Source organism: Bufo bufo, chromosome 2 (assembly GCF_905171765.1).
Source record: "Bufo bufo chromosome 2, aBufBuf1.1, whole genome shotgun sequence".
Classification (NCBI taxonomy): Eukaryota; Metazoa; Chordata; class Amphibia; order Anura; family Bufonidae; genus Bufo; species Bufo bufo.
The window spans coordinates 437,242,096-437,267,153 of record NC_053390.1 but is presented as its reverse complement, the minus strand read 5'-3'; the positions used below and the strand labels follow the sequence as shown (position 1 = coordinate 437,267,153).

The following is a 25,058-nucleotide window of genomic DNA, read 5'->3' as shown; positions in this document are numbered from 1 at the left end:
GGATCTGTCTGAACTACTTTCACACTTAGAATTTGTTCTACATTATAATGCAGACGGATCCGTTCTGAACGGATCCAAACGTCTGCATTATAGGAGCGGATCCGTCTGTGCAGACAGCAGACAGATCCGCTCTGAACGGTAGTGTGAAAGTAGCCTAACTTTTCAGTAGCTGTTCTCATTATCACGACAGACAGAACACCTCTATATAGATAACACCATTTACAATAGGTGATTGTCACAGCCTATCAGCTTCCTCCTGACCTCTGCACAGATTACAGAGCATGGCTAATAAACCCTCCCATTATAGGAGCAGAAGAACGAATATAATGGAAGTTCCCGATTCAGCAAATAACAGGCATGGAGCCCATAGACTAAAGCTATGACTAGAACGTTTTTCTTAGCGGAGAAAAAAGTCCTGCATGCAGTACTATTTTCTCCGCTATTTTTGACTAATTCCGTGACAGAAGCCCTGAAAGGAGCTTCCGACGCAGATGTGAAAGCAGCCTTGTCGGTTTGATTGTAATTTAGCTTAAATAAGTATTTATGAGCTGTCGGTAGAGAAGAGGTTACGGCTACAGATCCAGCTGACAGAGCAGCTCTATGATTTCAGTGAGAAATGTTTGAGGTCTAGCTTCTCACTAGCGTTCAGGAGATCCGGCAGGCTGCTCAGGTCTCTCAGGATCCGGCATTGCCGGAAGTTACATGAATGCCGTCTGGCTCTCAAAGGTGATTTTCCGACATTTTATACTGATGACCTATCCTCTGGATACCTGGGATCCCCACCAATCAGCTGTTCGAGGAGGCAGCGGCGCATGCATTATTACCGCAGCCTTCTCTTTGCTTTTCTTAGGCCGAGTGACAACCCGTTTATCAGTCACGTAGCCTAGGAGCAGCTCAGATCCATTGATGTGACTGGGGCTGTGCTTCGATAACAAGCACAGCTACTATATAATGTATGGCACTATGCTTGGCAAGCTGATCAGTGGAGGTCCTGAGTGTCGAACCCCCACCGATCAGATACTGATGACCTATTCTGACGGAAAAAAAATCCTTTTAATTATAATAGGGACTGGCGGAGATCTGTCTGCAACCCGGCAAATATTCTGAGAATTGACTGGACAAATACTGTACCTCTGTGCAGAAAAATCAAAACAATGCACTATTTAAAAAAAAAATCCAAAAGCTGTTTGACAGGACCACCCTGCCATATATTCATCTGTATCCTGGGAATGGTGGAGCAAAGCATTATGTACATGCAGTTTTTGAAAGCTGCCCTTATATAGTTCCTGAATTGGTTAACTGTGCGGCAGCCATTCTCAGAGTGCTATGTGCCTTTGGGTTTCATTAGCTCTGCTCGACTGTTCTAGCACGTGGAGTACATAGAAAGTATATTGGATCTGTACTTCGCGCGCTGGAAACGCCAAGCAGGTGTGATGAAACCCAAAAGAACAGAGGGAAGGTTTATCAAACTGGTGTTAAGTAGAACTGGTTTAGTTGCCCATAGCAATCAGATTCCACCTGATGTGAAAAATGAAAGGTGGAGCCAGTTCTGCTTTACACCAGTTTGATAAATCTGAGAAGCACGGCTTCACATTCAAGGTTTCAGCATAGGTCCCCTTTAAATTAGGAAGCATGAAAAACTCAGGAGCATTGTATTTTCTTTGCAAAGTATTTTGCGAAGTATTTTCTTTGCTAAGCCATTCCAAGTAGTTCACATAACAGATAATCGTGATTTATTTTTTGTTTTCCCAGATAAAGGCACGGTGAAAATCAAGGTGAGTGTCCCTTTCAAGTAGTTTTAAGGCATAATATAAGAATAATCCCAGCTCTAAATTATTTTTTCCATTCTCTGTTAATTTTTTTCCCTTAAATACTTTCTAATTAAGATAATCAAAAGAATTATTTCACCAGGAAATTCACTGTTAATCCAAGCACAAAGCTTTGCAGGGCTGGCTCAGAATGTAATGATACATTTCCCTTAGTGTTCAATTGCTTCATCCTGCTTCATTTAATCCATAGGCAAATGAGCAGGTAAGTGTGCTAAGGGTGGACCCTAGTCACTCTGTGCTTCACTGCTCCTTCTGCTTCCTCTGCCAGCACTGTCAATCAAGAATGAGAGGGAGAGAGAGGAAGCAGGAGATGAAAGGGTGTACAGAGTAGCTTGGGCCCACCCTCACTGCACTTAAGGGGTTTTCCAAAATTTTAATACTAATGACCTGTCCTCTGGATAGGTGAACAGTATCTGATCTGTGGGGGTCTGACACCTGGGACGACATGTTAATTTGTCACAAGGCCTAGGAGCAGCAAAGCCCTTTGAAGTGAATGGGGCTGAGATGCAATACCAAGCACAGCCACTATACAATGTACGGCACTGTGCTTGGTGAGCACGGAGAAGGCCGTGGTGCTCACACGAGTGTCGGTGCCTTCTCAAACAGCTGATCGGAGGGGGTCTTGGGTGTCACTTCCACCGATCAGATACTGATGACCTCATTAGTATTAAAGTCTTGGAAAACCCTTTTAACTTCTCATTTACATATGAATTTAAATGACCATTTCTCCAGAATGAAGCCACAGATCGCTAAGTGACAGGTAGTCGTATAAGATAATGTAGAACCAAACAAGAAAAGCCTCAATGTAAGACCGTAAGTTAGGGCAGGGAATGAATAACCATCTAAATCTATAGTGTTGTTGAACAAACAACAAAAGAATGCCCAATGTATTCAAAAAATATATATTTTTATTTAATTATAATAAACATATCATGATTACTAAAATATTAAAGATAGCAAGAAAAGGGTATGAAGAGTCAGCAGAAAAACCGGATGCCGCAATCCACTGGCCAGTGTCGCTGCTACCCGCCAACAGATGGATCACATGTATACCAATAATATGCAGCAGGGTGATTCACAATACAATAGCACATAAAATATAACTTATCAAATGTTAGTTAATGTGATCGTCGCCCTGGTGCATAACCGCCAGATGAATCTCAGCCACTAGAGTCTAGCAGTGCAAAGGAAGAAAATAAAAATATATGTAGAGCCCTCACATGAGTGAGACAACACACACCAAGCCTTGTTATAAAGGATATGAGGGAGCTCATCTGTGGATAGCAGATAAAAATTTTAAGGCATACCATGAGACATGATGGAGGGTAAAAGCAGCAGGCACGGGACAGGCTAGGAACATCGACGCGTGTTTCGCCTCAGCTTCGTCAGGAGGTACAATAAGATAAGATAATGTGCCTGGTTTAACAGTGAATTTCCTGGTGATGATCTCCCTTTTAGATCGGAAACCCAACGGAAATTCAGCTTTGGGAGCCCACAGGTCATCAAATACATTGCATAAAATAATAAACGTTTGAATGTTCAAGATTTCCACTTCTTTGCTTCTTTTATTGTGTGCTGCCTCCCCTGTAAAAGAGGAGTAGAGCTGATGGAAAGGAGACACTAATGCATATGTTTGGCGGGATAAGAGCCATGAGGGAATATGTGTAAGCAAGGGGACGCCTTAAACACATCTTAGTCATTTAAGGAGGGGAAAGGATACATGTCAACTTCAATTTTGAAGGTTTTTACACTTACTTCGATGACACATTGAACTCGAATTAACCCATTTGCCACTCACTACTATAATTTCAAGATTGAGTTCATTGTATTGCAGAAATGTATAAGGTCACTATTCAAAATGACACCAATATATTAACAATTCATGTGGCAACTACTGTGTCAATCCTGTTGCAAGAATTAGGGCAGTGCTGCTGTGCCCTATTATTGGGCCCTACATTATAAGGCCCTTGACTCCATCAGGGGGCTGTGCAATAAGTACAAAGCATAGAAAATTCTGTTTTTACTGTTTGCTTCATTTTACACTATTTAACATTATTTATTAGTTTTTTTGTATCATATGTTTTTGATATATTATTGCAGCAACCCAAGGAGAGTGTGAAGAGTATGGGAGTAGTAGTTCTGGATGTAGTCACGGTTCTCATGGTGGGTGGGCTATATCCACCTACCATGGCACTGGGAATGTTGAGAGTAATAGTCTCCCCTGTGGCACACCCTGTGTAGAGACTCTTGGCTGATGGGATGCCCTTGGTGTTCAGATAGAAAGGTGCAAACATGCAGACATAAGTTTACTGAGTAGAAAGATGCAAAACACATCCACACAGGATGGAGGCACACAGTCTTTGCAAAAACTGTTTTCAACAAGGTTCTTGCTGAGCTATTTTCTATGTCCTCTGAGACGCAATACCTCATATCTGTCACGTTCGGGTGTGGGAGTAAAACACCACACTGAACATAGGAGGGAAATGGGTGAGGGAATAAGGCCTGTAAACTAGGGAAAGAAGATGGACACCTCCTAGTAAAACCCTAATCAAAGTCCTGACTAACTACCAGTATGAACAGACCCCAGAGGTAGGTGAGTTCATACACCGGAATACCTAGTGTCCTAACTCACCCTATAGGACCCTGGTACTAATGTCAGGACTGAGACAACCTGTTCCTCCAAAAGGAAGGACGAACAGGAGTCTCCCTCAGGCCTTAATACAAATGACAGGGAAATGCAACACACAAAATATCCCAAACAAAATTCAAAAGGGAAAGAAAAGACTTAACTTCAAGTGGCTATGGCAGCACCAGAAACTCAGTCGAGATCCACACACCAGCTATCCACAACTCCAACAGAAGCTATAAACCGCACAGCATAGTGGGAGAAGCAACAATAAATAGAGAAAGATAAATGACCATAATAGCCACACCTGGGGAGATAAGGTGTGGCAAGCACCAGAAACAACACAGACGTCATTTGATCCATACAGAAAACATGCAAGTCTCACCGATCTCCTGCCATCTATCACCAGAACGTCCGTGACAATATCATAATTCTTTTGCAGTTCCAGAAGAGGGGTACACAAATTTCCAATATTTCATGCAATTCCTTGCAGCAAGGTACAGTTTAAAAAGCAGCAAAACAAGCTACAGGCAAATATATTAGGACGGTCGAAATGCAAAAACCTAGTCATATGCTATAAGGTCCATGGCCAATATGATTGGTGCATTCTATCCATTGCATTCCCTTTTAGTTTCACATAGCCACACTGGACTCCACTGACTGATAGGAGTCAAGGAAAGCCTTTCTCAGCTTTACAGTAGCTCTGTCCTCTTTCTATTACATCTCAGGGGTTTAGTAAATACTTGATTTAGCCTTACCAATTCCCATTTAAAGGTTCAGTACATTATTTTTCTGCAAACAAAAGTAAAACAGTGCAAAACAGTATGAAACATGGTAAGATATGCTTATTAGCCACAAGTAATGTCCTAGAAGGACATTACATTATGTTCTTCATACAGCTAAATGTTTTGTATATCAATACATGTTTAGATGTATAAAGTCTAACATTTATAATTCAGATTACTGTAATTTAGGCTGAATGTACATATGCACCCAAATAACCTGCACATTTAATAAAACATTTATATATGCAGCCTCTATAACTTATAATGCTGGCTAAAGATCTTTATGCTCATTATAAAAAAGTTTTTAAAGACTGACTAGAGAGTTATTTTATAACTGGAAGGTCATAAGAATTTCTCTGTCCATTCAGTGATGTTCTGTAGCTTGAAAAGTCATTCTTACAATTATTTTTTCCGTATCGCAGGTTCCACCAGGACTGAGAGGACAAGCTCACCTGAAAGTTTGGGGCAATCGTCATTTGAATGATGGCGGATTCATTTTCCACAACTCTACCACTGTTACTGTGGATAGCAAAGGGTTATCTTTATTTATACAGACTGATAAACCAGTATATAAACCCAAACAAAAAGGTGAGAAGTGTATGTCTATGTTCTGGCCTTAACGTTTCTTTCCGACATGTGTCCTCATATAGGCCTTTAATCTTTGTTTCTAGTGCTTATCAATATATACATGGTGACACCTGATTTACGCCCAGCCAAGGAAAAGGTAAGGATAGAAAGGCTAAGTGTTTAAAGAAAAGAGGATAGAGCATTTGCTAGTGATATTTTTCAAATTACTTGATCTGTTGCGCAATTTTGTTTATCCTATTTTAAAGTACAATACTCTAATTCTACCAGTGCCCGTTTAGACCAGTGATCCAGTAGTAAGTTCATTTTCATGATAGGCAACTGATAACATTGTGTGATATGTGAGTGACATACTCTGATATCATCAACATTGAGTGATAACATCTGACACACATTAAAGATTTCTATGAAACTCTTAAGTTGGCCATATACTGTACATTCAATAGCTGTCGGCTGAACGATCATTCATTCAACATCTCACCTGACTCCCTTCTACACATATAAGCAATTGCCATATAAGCACTCATTGTCATTGGGGAGAGAGGTGAAAGCCATTGCCAAACACTCCTGGTGGCAACATATCTCCTAGGAGAACAAAAGGATATCATCTATCGGGGAAGAGTTGGGAGCTCCCTTTACATTAAACTGCTGGCAGAATAGACCGTTGAAGGCTTGTTCAGCTGTCAACACATTAATATGTATGGGTACCTTAGGACCTTTTCCACTGGCTGATAAGCAATTTGATCACCAATCATTGCCTGCTCATTGCTCCAGTTCCATTATTTGTCAGCAGTACATCCCTGTTTATAGAGGATTTTTTTGGGGCCAGTTATCACCAACTTGTGTTCATACTAACATTTGCCCCTGATAATTAAGCAAAAAACACCAAAAAAAATATAAAAACATCCTGCAGGATATGATAAGTAAATATGCGGATGTCCTTGGCTACATTTATGAAAAAAATCACAGAAAACAAATAATAATGCACTAATACAATAGATGTAAGCATTATATATGGACTAAGACCTCACTTTGATATGATAAAATCCAAGACTCTCACCCAATATATTTTGATCAAATCACATCTTTGCCCGCCTACGCGCGCCAAGGTGGTCTCAGTCAGGCAGGTCCTACTCTAAACCTACCTACTGTATGCTGTTGGGCATCTACGTTCAGGAGAGAAGACCCTGCACATATAGTGTGCTGCTCCTAGTCCTATGTGCATCCAGCAACCAATAAGAGGAGGAGCAAGCACACCTATATGTATCACCTAATCAAGGCAGTCTGATAACTGTCCCGATCCATGGCCCATATAAAAGGCAATGACTTATGTCATTTAAGTATACATAGATTGTCATGTAATGATTGGGGGTTAATAATAATTTAAATTAATCGCTGTTAGTCACAGTGGACATTGCAACTACTATGAGGCCAAGGAGAATAATAAAGCTGCACAAAAACATAAGGTAAAATCGGCCAAAATAACTGATTTGCACCATGAGCATAATTTAAGAATAATAATACACAAATGACTTTTCTGAATGGCTGATGGTAATCTATGACCTGCCGAAAAGTGTGATCGGTTACGTTTGATTTTTTGCCTGTTGTCAGCTAAAAAATGCAGCGATCAGCCAAATTCTGTGATCATAATCTTGTGTAAATAGACAACTTTTGGCCCTGTCAAAAAAAAAAGGCATACCAATTTGAGATCTCCTCTTAGTTTATCTTTTTTGAGCCAGACAATTATTATAAAGGGAAAATGTATACATTTGTAGAGCCCCTTGCATATTTCCCTTATGCCCATTTTTTTTATGACATGTTGTAACCTATAAAGCAGTATGTTTCACCTTTATCTTACATGTAATTTTTGTATTTTAGGTTGAAGCTTACATAATGGTAAGTTATGAGCCATACACTCAGTTTATATGTTCAAAATAGCAGTAACTCTGATATCTTACTTTACACCACTAGTTAAAAACAGCACTATCCTTATGGTATGCTTTTCCATCCTTCCCACCACTTTCCATTTGCTTCAGCCCTATGTCAGTTTCTCCAATAGCTTTCAGTCAACAAACAAATTTAATTCATACTGTTATACTCTACCATAAAATCACTAGTCCTTCTGCCTTGTCTACTTGTGGGACTTAATGCATAAATACTCCTGTAACCATTACCTACTTGTGGACTTTTTAACAGACCCCTACACTGTGTTGTGTCTGTTGAAAAACTCTTGCTCCCCTGGTCCCCAACGCTCTATTTCGAGTCCATGTCTCACTTCAGCGTTCTTCCCCTTCCTGTAAATTTCTGTATAGACAGGATCACGTATGCCACTGCAGCCAATCACTGGCTTCAGCTGTGACGTGTCCTCAACCAGCATGTGACCCAGCAGTGATTGGGCACACATCACCACTAAGGCCAATCATTGGCTACAGTGGCAACATAGCCCCATAGATGTAGGAAGTTTACATGCAGGGATCAGAAGTATAGTGAAGACAGCCTGGAACCCATGTAGCTGGAAGATAAGTATACTTCCCTTCGCAGGATTCACTAGGTGACTAGGGGCTTTAAAAGACCCCCAGAACAGTCACCAATAGACATGTGGCAGGGAGCAGGATTCATCAAGGGCATGGTCAAACTGTTCCATGTCTGGAACACACAGTTGACATCAGACTCAGGAATCAGTAGAAGGAGACCAGGTCAGTTTGAAGTCAAGTTGAGTCAACAGGATGCCAATGCTTTGGATGGGCTGACCTCTGCTGGCAAGATGGAGTGCCAGGGTGGGTCATGTCAGCACACAACTTCTGAAACTCCACACCCCTTTCTACCGTGGTCTGTTTATTTTTATGTCTGTGTAATATGTTGGTGTTCTTTTGGTTTCAGGATCCACGTGGATCTAGGATAACTCAGTGGACGGATCTAAATCCAATCTGCTGTGGTAAGTTAACTATCTTGTTGTATTAAATTGGTAAGAGAAATGAAAAATAAGTCTGTATTAAAATATTATATACTTGTAAAAGAAATGCTAAATTGCATACCCCAAAACTTTCAGAAAAGAAGTCACATATATCATTACACTCAGAACTTGCAAATCTTTCCATTATACCATATCTCTGTGTAGGCTTGTTAACCAATTTCTTTAGAAAGCAAAGGGTTGCAAAATTAGTCGTATTAGCTAAAAGCAAACTAAAATAAAGATTCTCTGTGTTTTTCAGAGAACATAGGGATTATAAATTAAAGGTTATTTACAACTCCTGCCTAAAAACACAGGGGGAGATTTATTACAACTGGTGTAAAGTAGAACCGGCTTACTTGCCCATAGTAACCAATCAGATTCCACCTTTCATTTTTCAGAGCTACTTTGGAAAATGAAAGGTGGAATCTGGTTGCTTTTAGAAACTAAGCCAGTTCTACTTTACACCAGTTTTGATAAATCTCCCTCTTTACTGTGGTCCATTAATGGAACTGCAGTGAAGCTTTATACGATTTGTTAATGGATTTATGTCATAATTATTACTAGGAATGTATTTTTTTTAAATGTTATTACATCTCTTTCTCTTTATTTGACAGGTATTATTAACATGAGTTTTCCTCTGTCTGATCAACCTGTGTTTGGGGAATGGCTGATTTTCGCTGAAACTCAAGGCCATGTATTTAACAAATCTTTTGCCGTCCAGAATTACGGTGAGTGAAATTTAGATAGTAGTGGGCAACCCAGCACATTATTGGTCCCTTAAATGCAAAGGACTGTGCATCACATTTAGGCTGCGGTCGCACAGAAAAAAATCTACCAGACAAAACAGTGGCAGATCAGTAGGTCTCTGCAAACAGTGCATCTTTAGTGGCGAAAACACTGCAAAAAAAAAAATCGATGCTATTTTAGCTCTTTAACTTCAATGGGAAATGCACTTACAACCTACTTGAATGAAGTAACATGCCATTTCTCAAGCAGACTTGAAATCAGCAGCAGAAAAAAGTCACCATGTGCATGTAGTGGTGTTTTTTTTCCTGCCAACTGGGGCGGATTGGCCATAGACCTTACAGGGAAATTTCTCTCTGCCGGCCAGTTAAAGTTTTTAGGGATGTATTTTGTGCTGCTGGCAATATTTTGCGCTGGACTGTGGTATTTGGCTCTGTTGGGGCGGTATAATGTGCCACAATATGGTATTACTGGCCCTGCCTTCCATCAATTTGGACCCAACTTTAAAATGTTGCCACTTTTAGTATTTTTTTTCAGGGCCATTTTAAGATCCCAGTCCGCCTCTGCCTGCTGAAGTCAATTAGAAGCTATTGGTGGCTTTTTGATAGTGGAATATGCCATGGCAAATGGTTACATAGTTACATAGTTGTTAAGGTTGGAAAAAGACAAAAGTCCATCAAGTCCAACCTGGTTGTTTTTCTGATACGAATTTCATGGCAGATTTTATCCTTGTGGCCGTAGTCTTAACTAAACAGAGATTTTTCCATTTATTTACCATTGAGGTACAGCCCAAAAAAAAAATTGGGAAAATAGATCCTCTTGTCTGTAATCTCTTTTTATTTTTGGCAAATCATATATGACAGGAACGTAGAGTGCAAAATTTGTAATATAAAGAAGCCCATATTTCATCTGTCTGAAGAATAAGAGACAGACGTCTTTGAACACAAGACATTTACTAGCATTTTTTCTATGCATTTTTCAATTTTAATTAACTATAATAATTAATTATAATTATGATAATAATTCATTATTTTTTTTAAGATACAAGCCAGCATATTTGAGGAGTATTTTACACTGTTCCAATGTCTAATAGGAAAGAGTGCTGCATAAATCACTCCAGGAAGTGGCACGCTACTTCTTATTGTATCTTTTTTAAAACATCATAAATAAGGTGCCATATGAATGGGGAAAATAATGGGAAATATTGTAAAGCATTTTTTGTGTATATGTCAATGTGTAATGTGAGCATTTTAAATGATAAAATACACTTCAAATTTAGCCATGTGAACATACCCTACATCACCCTATTATATGACTCACCACATATAGACTTTTTTAGCACTTTCCTGCAATTTTCGCCTCATATTTCAATCTAGATATAAAGGAAAGGTTAAAGAGAGTTTGAAATTTAGCTTTAAAAATGCTCCCATTAATAAAAGAACATCTGTGACCATGATCAACCCTATTACACCAGGCATACTGCTTAATAGGGTTGATCATAGTGACGAAAATGAGCCCTTTATTGCTACAAACAGATGTACCGTTTCAGCATAATTATTACTTTTATTTTTATGAAAATTAGGTGATGGGAAAACTGAGGGGCCGGCCTAGCTCCTCGGTGAACCGCTTCTTCTCCTCCTCTTCACCCCTAAAACCAATCCCTTTCATGTCCTGATTGAAAGGGTCTGGCATCCTCACTGTTCAGATGCCTGGCCCTGAAATATCTCAAGGCTTCACTGGGCACATGTACAATTGATCTCAGGAGGCTCTCCTTTCTGAGATCTGCACTTCGTAAGCAGTAATGATGTCAGCCTCCTACCGTAGAAGAAGACTCTTGGCTTCACTTATAGATCAGAGAAGTCAGGCATCTTTTCTTCCACAATGAGATTGACATCATAGGAGCTTGGGCAGTGCAGGTCTCAGCATGGAGTACCCCCTGAGATTCACTGCGCATGCGCCAATAAAGTTTCACTGACACAAGCATGAGATTTCATTGTCAGGCATCTGAACAGTGTGGATGCCTGTCCTTGTCAATCAGGCTATGAGAAGAAGTTTCGACAAGGAGAGGAGGAAGCCAAGCCCCTGGGTGCTTGATCACTTCATTTGCATAAAAATAAAAGTAATAATGAATATTCAAAGGTACATCCATTTGCAGCAGTAGAGGGCTCATTCTATTCTCCATCAACCCTGCTAGGCAGTATGCCCCGTTTAATAAGGTTGGTCCTGGGGACAGATGCTCTGTCTTCTGTATAGTCTACACATACTGTACATACAAGACATACAAAATATCTGATTTATTCTTATTTTTTCAGTACTTCCAAAGTTTGAGCTGGTCATAAGTCCACCTTCCTTCATTCGTGATATAAATGTTTGTGAAAAAGGAAAAATCCTGGCAAGGTACAGTAAGTGACAATCTTGGTAATAAAATGTCTCAAAAATCCTGTTTCTACTCTTTTGTGAACACTCCTCTTTAGAGTAGGAGTTGTTTTAAAATCCTGACGATTTCATGTGTGATTCTCAAATTCTAGATATACATTTGGGAAGCCTGTGAGTGGATTACTAACAATCAATATGACTGTGACGGGTGTTGGGTACTACAGACATGAGATTGGACATCAGGTGCTTAAATCCATGGAGGTAGGATACTAGAATTTATTTTTTATTTTTAATTCTTGCTGATTTTAAACAACAGGCATATTTTACCATGCTCTCATTTGGGTTTTGTGTTCCATTAGGGAAGATAAATTCTGCCAGAACAAGTCAGTAACATGGACTTTTGTGTCATAAAAAAGTGTGTTTGTTTTTGGGTTATCATTGGAGATGGCTGTGGTCTTTCTTTTTGTGTTTTGCCTGCTTTAGAATTCTATTTCATAAGATAACATACAAAGTTGCCTATCGTTAAGCAGAGGGAGAGTGTCCTTTACATGCAGCAATCATCCTGTCTGCAGACACGATCCTTTGACCCCAGAGAATCATCGTTTGCTGGCAGCAAACAATGATATTTGTTGTGCCACAGGAAAGATGCCATTACCCGAAGAAAGAGTATTTACTCATTTATTCAGTGATCGGTGGTACTTTTACACAGGGCAGTTATTAGGAATGAGCATTCCTGGGCGCACTGGTTGCCAATAATTGCCCTGATTGTTGGCCTATGTAAAGGTAAGGCTATACCTAGACTTTTTGTAGCAATTTTAGTTGATTTTAACTATTGAGCTACAGCGGTAGTCCAGTAATAAACTGACAAGCACGCCATCTTGTGCATTGCAACTGTCACTGGATAGTTAAAGGGGTTGTCCAAGTTATATATATTAATGACCTATCCTCAGGATAGGTTTTCAATATCAGATAGGCTGGGGTCCGACACCCGGCACCCCCGCGATCAGCTGTTTGAAGGGAAGGCGTGCGCCGTGCCAGCGCTGCCTCCTCTTCATTGTTTACCTGCTCGCCGTTGCATCTGCCGTGGTGAGCAGGTGTAATTACACCCAAGCCGTCCCATTTATTTCAATGGTACGGATCGCTTCTATACACTTGTATAGGATATTACAATATTACAGAGGAATGAGACCTGCACACCCATCAACGGTGGGTGCTCATGGAAGACAAATGTCAGTCTAATCCAATGGAGAAATCTATGGCACACCAAAATCTTTTTTAAGTGATGCTTTAATACATGTACGTGTACGTGTAGATTTACATCATTTTCCATGAACAAGGAATAAAGGAGGGTAGGGGACGAATAGAGGGGGGGGGGAGGGAAGAAAGGGAATTAGGGTATCTGAGTAGAGTGAGGATATCCGTAAGTCACAACATAGCATGTAAATATAATCACAATACATTGCACCAGTCATTGTGAGAGAGTCTAAATAAGGGTGATTTGACCCACATGAGGATGTTTTGACCTACATAAGTGCCCCTTGTAAAATGGAATAGGTCAGGGATCAGGATGGACTTCCAGATTGAGCCTGTATAATCTCCCATTTTGCCCATTCTATCTCATACTTATGTATCCTAGCGTCCTTATACGCCATCATTTTTTCGTATACTGAAGTAGTGGCCACTGATTCTATTATTTCAGAAAGGGACGGAATTCTCTTGCTTTTCCAGTAGGTCACTATGCGTAATTTTGTAGCAAGAAAAAGGTGTAAGCTTATCACTCTTGCCTCTCTGGGGATCTCGTTTAACTTAAAAAATAACAGGGCGAGAGCAGGATCAGGCAAAATTGGGGCTTTAGTCATAACAGAAACAGTTTGGAAGATTTGGGACCATAGTTCTTTAAGATTGGGGCAATCCCAAAGGATATGAAGCAGGGACCCCTTTCCGCCACATCCCCTTCAGCAGGTGTGGGAAACCCCTGGGTAAATTAGCCTAAGTCTGAGAGGAGTAAAGTACCATCTCAACACCGTTTTCATGTATGATTCTAAATGGGTAGCACAGTGCAGGTGGGGCGTGGCGATTCCAATGGCAGTAGACCATTGGGTGAGAGTGTAGGATTGACCTAGTTCTTTCTCCCAGGCTATGAATGGGGCTGTTTTGATGAAGGAAAGTTTCCTAGAAGGGAATAGATAGCTTTGATTCCTGAGGAGGATGAGTTGGGAAGGTTCCAATGCTTCAACAGTTGTAAAACCCCGTTTCCAATTGACATAGGAGTATCATTTAGGATATGTTTGATTCTCAAATACTTAAAGATTTCTCCGCTCGGAATGCCGTAGGACTGTTGTAAGTCCGCAAAAGGTTTGGTCAGTGAGTTTGTCAGCAACTCACCCACAGAAAGTATTCCCCTCTCTTTCCATGCTGCCAAATGCAGATCGGGAGTAAGCAGAGATAAATAATCTATTGGGGCTAAGTGTGAGAATGACACCTGATTATTTGCCACTCTGGCTACATATAATTTCCACATGGCTAGTGATGATGAGACGAAAAATGCATGAGTCGGGATAGGTGATTTCTTACTGATGTATGCTAGTAGTAAGGCCTTAAGGTTGTGTGAGGGAGCTTGGGACTGTTCTATACGGACCCAGTTTATGGACTCGTCACCCACCCACCACGCCCTCAATTGGTTGATTCTGGAGGCTATATAATAGTCAAAGATGTTCGGTAGACTAAGACCACCTTTCTTCTTGTGTCTATTCATTATACCCCTAGCTATTCTTGGTGGGCCCTTTTGCCATACAAAATTGTTGAGCATTTTATTGGATAGCTTAAAGAAGGAGTTTGGGATAGGGATGGGGATGGTCCGAAACAGATATAACATTTTTGGGAGGATGTGTTGTTGGAACGCAGCTATTCGCCCGATCCATGATGGCTCTGTTTTCGCTATATTGTTAAGTTCAGATTGAAGTGTTGGTATTAAATGGGATAAGTTAGCTTTATAGAGGTTGTGAGGGGTGGAGCAGAGACGGATTCCTAAATATAAAATGTCATCTGATCTCCAGTCTAGGGGAAACTTTTCCTGTAGGCGAATTAGCTCATCTGTAGGTAAGCCCAGTGGGAGGACTTGTGACTTAGTCTCATTAATCTTATAGTATGACAGGGGACCAAACTCACGTATTATATTCATCGCCGACGATAATGACGTATCAGGATTAGTAAGTGTAAGTATGATGTCGTCCGCATACAATGAGATACGGTGTTGTCTATCCCCTATTTGAATGCCCGTTATCTTTGGGGCCCTCCGTATAGCCTGGGCTAGAGGTTCTATGGATAAAATAAAAATAAGTGGGGAAAGAGGGCATCCCTATCTCGTGCCGTTAGACAGTGTGAAAGGGTCCGATAGGGTACCATTAGCTAAGACTCGTGCTGAGGGATCCTTGTATAGTGCCCTGATGGCTCTCATCCTCTGGCAGGGGAAGCCCATTTTCTCGAGCACCGAGAAGACAAACGACCAATTGACCCGGTCGAATGCCTTCTCGGCATCCAGGGTAATGAAAAGCGCTGGTTTAGCGGACCTGTTCGCGTAGTCTATTAAATTTAGGACTCTCCTCGAGTTGTCCGTGATTTGCCTTTTTTGCACAAAGCCCACCTGGTCTGGGTTAATTAAGGTCGGAATAATAGGGGCTAGCCTATTCGCGATCAATTTCGCGTAGATTTTGAGATCCACATTTAAGACTGATATTGGGCGGAAATTTTGTGGGGTATCCGGGTCTTTTCCCGGTTTCGGCAAAGTCACTATGATTGCTTCTAACATTTCTTTTGGCATCCTTCCATCCGATGCAGCACGAGACAGGGAAGCCTGAAGGTGGGGAATTAACGTTGGGGCATACAATTTATAATACATGTTAGATAGGCCGTCAGGTCCTGGGCTTTTATGGCTCGGCAGATGGCGAATTATGCGGAGGATTTCTTCTGCGGTTATGGGAGAAGTGAGAGAGTTTATACTCTCCGTGGCGAGAGTGGGTAGGGATAGCGAATCCAGAAATTTATCCATGTCAGTGGGGGAAGGAGGGATGATAAGGGGGTCTTGATCCAGATTATAGAGGTGGGAGTAAAATTCCATAAACCGATTGGCAATATGTTTAGGGTCATATATTTTTGGGGATTTAGCGGAGTTCCATAAATAGGCTATGCAGGATTTAGAAGATCTAGCTTTTATCCTATTTGCGAGTAGTCTTCCTGCCTTGTTAGCTTGGGAATAATACCTGGCTTTAGTTTTCTTCAGGGCACGTTCGTAGGAGTGTAATAAGAGTTCCCTTAAATTAAGTCTGAGAGACCTCAAAGTGTGTGATGTATTCACATTTGGAGCAGCTTTGTTAGCTTTTTCTAACTGTTCTATTTGGGTTAATAGATCCCTCTGGGTTTTCTCCCTCTGCTTTTTGTCAATGTGGCCTAGTTTTATCAAGACTCCTCTTATGTACGCTTTATGCGCGAGCCATACCATTGAGGGGTCAGAAACAGAGGCTGAAATAAAGAGGAAATACTCCTCTAGTTCTTTAGTGATCTCCTTTGTGTAATGGGAATGTGTTAGAATGAAATCATTCGCTCTCCAAAGCTGACTAGGGGGATGTTGGAACTGTTCCTTAATTTCCACAGTGATTGTTGCGTGGTCAGACCACGTAATCAACCCGATATCCGCTTTTTGCATCTGGCCGATGGATCTACCATCTACTAGGATCAGGTCTATGCGAGAATAGGAACGGTGGGAGGCCGAGAAATATGTATAGTCCCTTTCTGAGGCATGTAGAATACGCCATATGTCATAAAGAGAGTTGTGTAGCAATAATTGGGCGAGGTTTGCAGAGACACTCCTGGTGGAGGTAGTGGTATCAAGGGAAAGGTCAGGAACAGTGTTGAAGTCCCCACATATAATGACCCTACCTTTCTGCATTGAGTTTACTTTATTGAGTAGTTTTTGTAGGAACCTGTACTGTTTCTTGTTTGGGGCATATAAGCCCACCACTGTGTATAATACATTATTTAGGTAGCAGATATGAATGATGTATCTGCCTCTTTGGTCTAAGATAGTGGAGACTTCTGTATGAGCTACCGTGTTTTTAAAGGCTAGGAGGACCCCCTTCTTCTTTTTCGTATCATGTGCTTGTATGATCACTGGGAAGCTATTGTGCTTGAGCCTGTGGGCATCTTTCTCTAGTATGTGCGTCTCTTGCGCACAGAAGATGTCACATTTAAGATCAAGGGCCTCTTTCCATAACATGCGGCGCTTAAATGGGCTGTTTAGGCCTCTAACATTGAGGGAACCTAATTTAAGTACCATTGTAATGGAAATATTGCAATGTTAAAAGCCTATACAAATATTTCAGGAAAGAGGAATCACCTCTCACTACTACATATGCATAACATTTATCACCTTCTAGCTTATTTCTACTCAAGCATGGAAACCCTGGGAAAGTAAAAGAAAAGGAAAAGGAAAACACTAAATATAAGAATAACAAGGCTATCTGAACCCGAGACGCCCTTAAACTCGGGCGATCGGGTTGATAGGTTAGAGGCAGGTGTAGTCGCCTCTCAAATATGTTGGGGGAAAACATAGTCAGCCAATATGGGGAAGTGAATACTCATCCACTCCTACAACTTCAGAAACAATATGGCAGCAAGTCCTTCAACGGTATTTCTTCTTACGTCTGCCCTCCACCAACTGCCATTCCTCCTCTGTTGCGATCTTGCTTCGAGGTGGCAAATCATGAGAAGGATCCGTCTGGATGTTCCATGTGGATAGCAATTTCTTCCCTTCTTCCACGGATTTGACCACAATAACGGAGTCGTCCTTCCGGATTAGCAGCTTGACTGGAAATCCCCAGCGGTATATTATAGAGTGAGCCCGCAAAGCGGATGTTATGGGTAAAAGCGTGCGGCGGAGCTGCAAGGTGGCTGCTGATAAGTCCGCAAAGAGCTGAACTGATTGGTAAGGATCCGGCATGCAGTCTCTCTTCCTAGCATTCGCTAGTGCACTTTCTTTTATGTGGTAAAAATGGATCCTAGCAAGGACATCTCTGGGGGTACCTTCTGCAAGATGTTTAGGCTTGGCAACCCTGTGTGCTCTGTCTATAATCAGGTCGCGATCTGAGCAAGAGGGTATGAGCAATTTCAATAGGCACTTTATATAATCAGACAGATCTGCTGATGCAACACTTTCTGGGATCCCCCGTAGTTTAAGGTTATTTCTGCGGGATCTGTCTTCAAGATCCGCAACTTTAGCCTTAAGATATGATACTTCAGCAGCAAGTGCTTCATGTTCGTCGATCAAGTTGTTGTGAGAAGCGGCAAACTCCCCCATTTTTTCTTCCACATGCTGCGTTCTATTGCCCAGATCTGTGACTGTGGCCTGCAATGGCGATATTAGATTCGACATGTGTGCGGTCATGGAATTGTTGAATGCTAACAGCATTTGCTTTATTAAGCTGCTGGAAGCGGGTAAGTCATTGGTGGGGAAGGATTGCAATGCCTCAACTGTGTAAGGAGAGTCTATCTCCTCCAGAGTGTCCGTTATATTGTGTCTTGGGTGACCGGACTCCTGGACCCGTGGCCTCCGCTTCTCTGGGCTGGCCGACGGTGAGGCCTGAGCGGCGTTTACTACAAGCGGGGATCCTGCGCCCGAGCTAGGCCGACTGACCTGAGAGGTTGAACGGGGGAGGGAGATGTCGATGCTATGGAGGCAACAACTTTCTCTGAGCTCCGGTGTATCTTCTCCCTCTCCTCCGCTTGTCTTGGGGATGGAGTTTTGACCCCTCCAGTGCTGCTCGTGCCCGGGGCCATGGAGGAGGTCTCCCCGTCGGCGCCATCTTGGCTCCGGTCTTTGCTGAAGAACAATTCCAGCTTTCCTTGCTCTTTAGACGCTTATTTACCCCTCGTCATCATGGGGTTCTTCACCAGTGTCTGGCAGACGGTCTATTTTAATGAAAAAGACCACTTTGAAGGGCGTTTGCTGTGGTAGTCGCAGTGTAGGAGCGGGAGCTCTGGTTTATGCGTCCATCTCCCTCGGCAGCTTGGCCACGCCCCCCTCCGGATCCGCATTTAAACACAAAATGATGTAAATCTACACGCTATGTATTAAAGCATCACTTATAAAAGATTTTGGTGTGCCATAGATTTCTCCATTGAATCAAAGTGGAGTGGGAGAAAGCAGGGCCTCCAGGTGTAACCGCCAACACCACTGTTGCTCTTAGAAGCTCATGTGCACATATTAAGATTTTTCTAAGCAATGCTGGCACATATGAACATGGGACCAACACAGATTCCTTCAGCTGCCAAGTGCACATGCCACAGGTCAGCCAGTTTCATAGGTATAAATCTGCTGACAGATGCCCTTTAAGGGGAATCTATCAGTAAAATCATGTTGCCCTAACCACGGCAACAAAAATTATTGACTTGCCCCACAATACTAGTAAACTTTGTTTTACTCCAGAGCACTGAAACAATTTACAGGAAATATAGGCCCTGATTTATCAACGGTGCCACGTGCTATGCCAGTCTTGATAGGGCCTGCGCTGCCAGAGGAGGCATGTAATTTATGGGAATGGGATGGGTTTTGCGACTTTTTAACACCAATATGAGGTGTAGAGGGAACGTTAAATTTCCTCCATAGCTTTAATATTAGTTTGCATGGTTGTTATAGGATAGCCCCAGTGATGATCGCTTACTTCTGTCTGGATCACTATGATCTTGCTGACAGTTTTCCTTTAAACGGAATGTGTCATCAGAAAATTACCTATTGTTTAAATCACATTTATATGTTTAACATATTTTTAAAGAATTTTTGTTGATGTTATTTAAAAATTTTCATGTCAATATCTATATTTAAACAAAAAGCAAAAAATTTAGCACTTTTCATAGTGATCACTAAGCCTAATAATAGGCGCCAATTCTTGTGCTGTACATATAATTTTTCAGCAATCATCTCATTATCACAGGAAGGATTACAATGTCAGATCCACCATTTACAATAGGTGATATCACAGCTTATCTACTCCCTCCTGACCTCTACACAGAGCATGTCTAGAAAACCCTCTCATAGATGTCAACGAAGTCCCCTCCTTACCATTTGTGTCTATGGCCCATGTGGCTGCCATAAAGCAATTTCTTAATGCTTTCTAAAGAACAAATCAAGCAAGATGGAGATGTGTTACTATCTGGTTTTAACTGGGAGATAACATTTTGGTGACATATTTCCTTTAAACTACCAGTATACCTTTGGAATAGGGGAGAGAACCAGACTACCTGGAGAAAACCCATCTGGGTAATTGCAGGTTTTCAATATTTCTGAATCTTGCTTGATCTTATACTATTATCTGCCGTGCAACATGATTAGTACTGCAGATAAGAAGCCCAGATGGCTACTTTTTATTTTCATACTGCCTCCCCACCATCCTGTTGTCAGCTTTTAAAAACCGCTGAAGTACACTGTCGGGATCTCCTCTCCATTGTGTTGGGATGGCAAAGCAGTCCGGACTATGTATTTCATCGCAGCTTTGACTGCTGACAGAGAGGTGACCGGGGGACAATAGGAAAATAAAAAATATAGCGATCCTTATCTGCAATATTACTTCACTCCAGGATCATGATGACAGATTCCCTTTAAAGCAACAAAATAATAGAATATTTTGAGATCATTAATCAGATGAATATTTGCATGTAAATCTAGCTTTCTATTTACATTTTTTACTCAATTAATATTTTGAATATTTATTGAAATGTTTAGTATTTTGTTTGGGATCTGAGAAAAACTGAAAATTGCAAATGCTTCCAAATGCTGACCTTCAGATCTATTGTTTAAAGAGGACCTTTCATTACAATAAAAAATGTAAACTAAACATACAGACATGGAGAGCGGCGCCCAGGGATCTCCCTGCACTTACTATTATCCCTGGGCGCCGCTCCGTTCTCCCGGTATAGGCTCTGGTATCTTCAGATTTTTGGCTCAACTGGGAGGAGCCTGTCGGCATCTCCTTCTCCCTTCTCTCTCCTTCTGGCCAATCGCAGTGCTCAGTTCATTGCCTGGGAGAAAAAAAACCTCTCAGGCTATGAGCTGAGCGCTGTGATTGGCCAGCGCTACAGCCTGGGAGAAGGAGACGCCGGCAGGCTCCTCCCAGTTGAGCCGAAAATCTGAAGATACCAGAGCCTATACCGGGAGAATGGAGCGGCGCCCAGGGATAATAGTAAGTGCAGGGAGATCCCTGGGCGCCACTCTCCATGTCTGTATGCTTAGTTTACATTTTTTATTGTAATGAAAGGTCCTCTTTAAAGCCATAATTACAACATTGTATATACTAATTTTATATTTTCCGAAATTCAGATTTATGGCTCAGCAACATTCGACATCTGCACCAAGGATATGATGCCAGCTGACTTCTCAGAGCATTTCCGTGGGACAGTGAATATTTGGGCCACTGTAATTGCGGTGGATGGGAGCAAACAGATCACTTTTGATGACACCACTCCAGTTCAAAAGCAGCTGATTGATATCAAATATACCAAAGATACACGTAAACAGTTCAAACCAGGCCTCCCTTACCAAGGAAAAGTACGTTATGTCAAAAAGATTTGAGTAGATTATATTTATTCGCTCATGTATCCGTAAATCCAAATTTCTGCAGCATTTCATCCAAATCCTATGTATTTTTAATACATATCATTGTAAATATAAAAATATAAATATATGAAATATAAAAAATAAAATGCCTTCTGTTAGGTTGAAGTTACATATCCAGATGGAAGTCCTGCAGATGGAGTAACTGTGCGAATCAAAGCTGAGCTTACCCAGAAAGACAATGTATATACCAGTGAACTTGTATCCCAAAATGGCTTAGTTGAGTTTCAGATACCGTCCATTCCAACAGCAGCTCAATATGTATGGCTTGAGGTAAGGCTCTATGTTGCTGTATTAATTCTAGTTTGGCTAGACAGGCCAAAATATGTATTTATTTGGTTTCTTATATTTCTAAATATGTATTTATTTGGCTTCTTATATTTCTAAATATGTATTATTTATTTGGCTTCTTATATTTCTAAATATGTATTATTTATTTGGCTTCTTATATTTCTATGCTGTTAATCCCCTTTTCTCTGCTTCAAAGTCAAAGGTTATAGCTATAGATGGAAAATCTACAGAAGAACAATATTTGCCAAACTACTTGTCCATAAGTAGCTGGTATTCTCCAAGCAAGTGCCACCTTCTTATTCAGCCACCTGATAAACCACTGCTGGTGAGTAGATGGACTACACTGTCCATTTATTTATTTAAACCTGCACCACCATTTTCTTCTGTGGTTTTCATTCTAGGAGAAAGGGAGAATATAAGATCTTACTAGCACATACAAGATAAAGAGGGAGATTTATCAAACTGGTGTAAAGTAGAACTGGCTTAGCTGCCCATAGCAACCAATCAGATTGCACCTTTCATTTTCTAAAAGAGCTGTGAAAAATGAAAGGTGGAATCTGATTGGTTGCTATGGGAAACTAAGCCAGTTCTACTTTACACCAGTTTGATAAATCTACCCCAAAAAGTGTATGGTTTATATATGAATACTCATTTAAAGGGGTCTTCCAAGACTATTGGGCCTCATGCACACAACCTTTGTTTTGGTCCGCATCCGAGCCGCAGTTTTTGCGTCTTGGATGCGGACCCATTTACTTCAATGGGTCTGCATCCACTGCTCCGTTCCATAGTCCTAAAAAAATATATAACCTGTCCTATTCTTGTCCGTTTTGCGGACAAGAATAGGCAGTTATATCAATGGCTGTCCGTGCCGTTCCGCAAATTGCGGAACGCACACGGACACCATCCGTGTTTTGCGGATCCTCAATTTGCGGACCGCAAACGCACAACGGTCGTCTGTATGAGGCCTTACACTGATGACCTATCCTCTGGATAGGTCATCAGTATCTGATCGGTGGGGGTGAAGAGCAATGGGTTATGCATTAAATAAAAAATTTGAACGATGCAATTTCAAGGTTTAGTCAGATTAATTGGGAATGTAACCAAAGCAGAAACAAATATTTCTATAATGTGCCTTATATTAATTACTCTGATCTTTGAATATACAGAGGTCTCTAATAATCATTGCGAAGAACATCTTAAGAACTAGTTTCTGGTGCTCTTGAATTATAGTGTTTTTTTTTTACTGTCTTGCAATGCCGCTCTTTTATACTGATTTTGTTGGAAGACAAAGTGCAATATGACTCGTGTCACTTGTTTCACCTCTCCTGATGGCAGGTGGGTGAGGATGCCCTGATTGCTTTGAAGTCCACCTGTCCATGTAATTTCACTTTGCACTATGAGGTTGCATCTCGTGGAAACATAGTGCTTTCTGGGAAACAGTCTGCAAATATCACCCTACATAGGGCAAAGAGATCTTCATCTGTTACCTTTGACAAGGATTTCAATGAAACGGCGGAGAATGAACCAGGTATGTTTTTTTAACATGCCAATTACTTATCTTTAAATATTAAGCCAAGGCCTTAAAGGAAATGTGTCACCAAAAATCTGCCAGTTAATATTAGATAGTAGCACATATCCTTTTTTTCTAATCTGAATGCAGATTTATTTCTTCCGTTTCCTGAACATGATTATGGGGGCGGCCATCTTGCTTGAGCTATTTTCAACAGCATTTAGAAAGAATTAAGAAAATTGCTCTACAACAGCCCCATGGTCCATAGACACAATGGTCAGGAGGTGGCCTCATTGACTTTTAGGCCTCATGCACACGAACGTACTTTGTTTCCGTGTCCGTACCGGAAGTTACTCTGTCTGTATTCCATTTCCATATGTCCGTATTTCCTTTCCACAAAAAAATAGAACATGTCCTATTATTTTCCGCATAACGGACAAGGATAGTACTGTTCTATTAGGGACAGCTGTTCCATTCCGCAAAATACGGAATGCACAGGGACGTGATCCGTATTTTGTGCAGATCCGTTTTTTGCGGACTGCAAAATACGGTTGTGTGCATTAGGCCTTATAGGACAGTTTTCTAGGCATGCTCCGTGACCTGTGCAGAGGTCATTGTACAAGGAAGCAGTGTCGGACTGGGGTACCTAGGGCCCACCAGTAAAATTTATTTTGGGGGCCCACCGTATGGATACATTCAAATATAATAAATAATCTAACAAGTTTGTTATATGAACATAGGCTGGTTGAGGTGCTGTACATTGAATATATGTATTTAGTGCAGTAAGTTTAATGTGTTATATGCCACTTGTGCAGCTGGTGGGAGACTAGGGGCCCACCTTGCTCAGGGGTCCACCAGGGGATTCTCCTGTACCACTGTGTGCCAGTCCAAGCCTGCAAGGAAAGAATAGATAAGATTTGACAATCACCTATTGTGAATGGTGGATTCTGTCTTATCTATACACAGAGATGATATCATTACAGCCAGGATTAGAATGAGTTAACTGCAGTAAAGTGATCTGTGCAGACCAAGAAGTGGCGCCAATTATTAGACATAGTGGCCAGTGCAAAAATTGCAGGATTTTATATTTTTTGTTTAAATATATGCAATACATGGAAAATTTAAAACATCAAAAATTCTTTAAAAATATGCTAAATATAAAAAAAGGGATTTAAACAGCAGGTCATTTTCTGGTGACACATTCCCTTTAACACTTTTGCACATTTTTGAAAATTCACAGATCCTTCTCTTTTAATAATGCATTGCCTTCAGGTGGAAGAAGATTAAGGCTGAGGCAACACAGTGACATTTGTGACATAAAAGTCGCATGTAATAAAATGTCAGTGGTGTCACATTGCAACACATGACATTCCACCAACACGCGCAACAAAAAATCCAGACCTGAAGGATTTTGTGTCACAAGTCGCTCACGACTTTTATTCCTTTGAATTTAATGTAAGGCACATGCGACATGATACTCGCCAGTGACTATTCTGTTACTAGGCTGTGTTTTTACCGCCAAATCATTGCTGTAAAATAGTCACATGACAGTAAGTTGTACACAAGTAGCACATATTTCTTTATCACACTACATATCACTGTCCAGCCCCAGACCTATTGAAACATTTATTGGTTATGCAACAATAGAAAGCACTTGAGTTTTAATTTGAAGTCAAATAGGACATCAGTAGTCAGATA

At 41.0% G+C, this 25,058-nt stretch overlaps 1 protein-coding gene across 1 annotated transcript in view; it reads left to right on the top strand.

Moving 5' to 3' along the window:
- Positions 1–25,058, top strand: part of CPAMD8 (C3 and PZP like alpha-2-macroglobulin domain containing 8) — a 177,633-nt gene that overhangs the window by 24,206 nt on the left and 128,369 nt on the right. The window contains exons 3-14 of the mRNA XM_040417458.1: positions 1,753–1,775; positions 5,663–5,828; positions 5,912–5,964; positions 7,704–7,721; positions 8,706–8,760; positions 9,393–9,506; positions 11,835–11,919; positions 12,051–12,159; positions 21,266–21,493; positions 21,662–21,832; positions 22,047–22,175; positions 23,186–23,378. Of these exons, the coding sequence (XP_040273392.1) occupies positions 1,753–1,775; positions 5,663–5,828; positions 5,912–5,964; positions 7,704–7,721; positions 8,706–8,760; positions 9,393–9,506; positions 11,835–11,919; positions 12,051–12,159; positions 21,266–21,493; positions 21,662–21,832; positions 22,047–22,175; positions 23,186–23,378 (1,344 nt within the window). The remainder of the gene's footprint in view (positions 1–1,752; positions 1,776–5,662; positions 5,829–5,911; positions 5,965–7,703; positions 7,722–8,705; positions 8,761–9,392; positions 9,507–11,834; positions 11,920–12,050; positions 12,160–21,265; positions 21,494–21,661; positions 21,833–22,046; positions 22,176–23,185; positions 23,379–25,058) is intronic.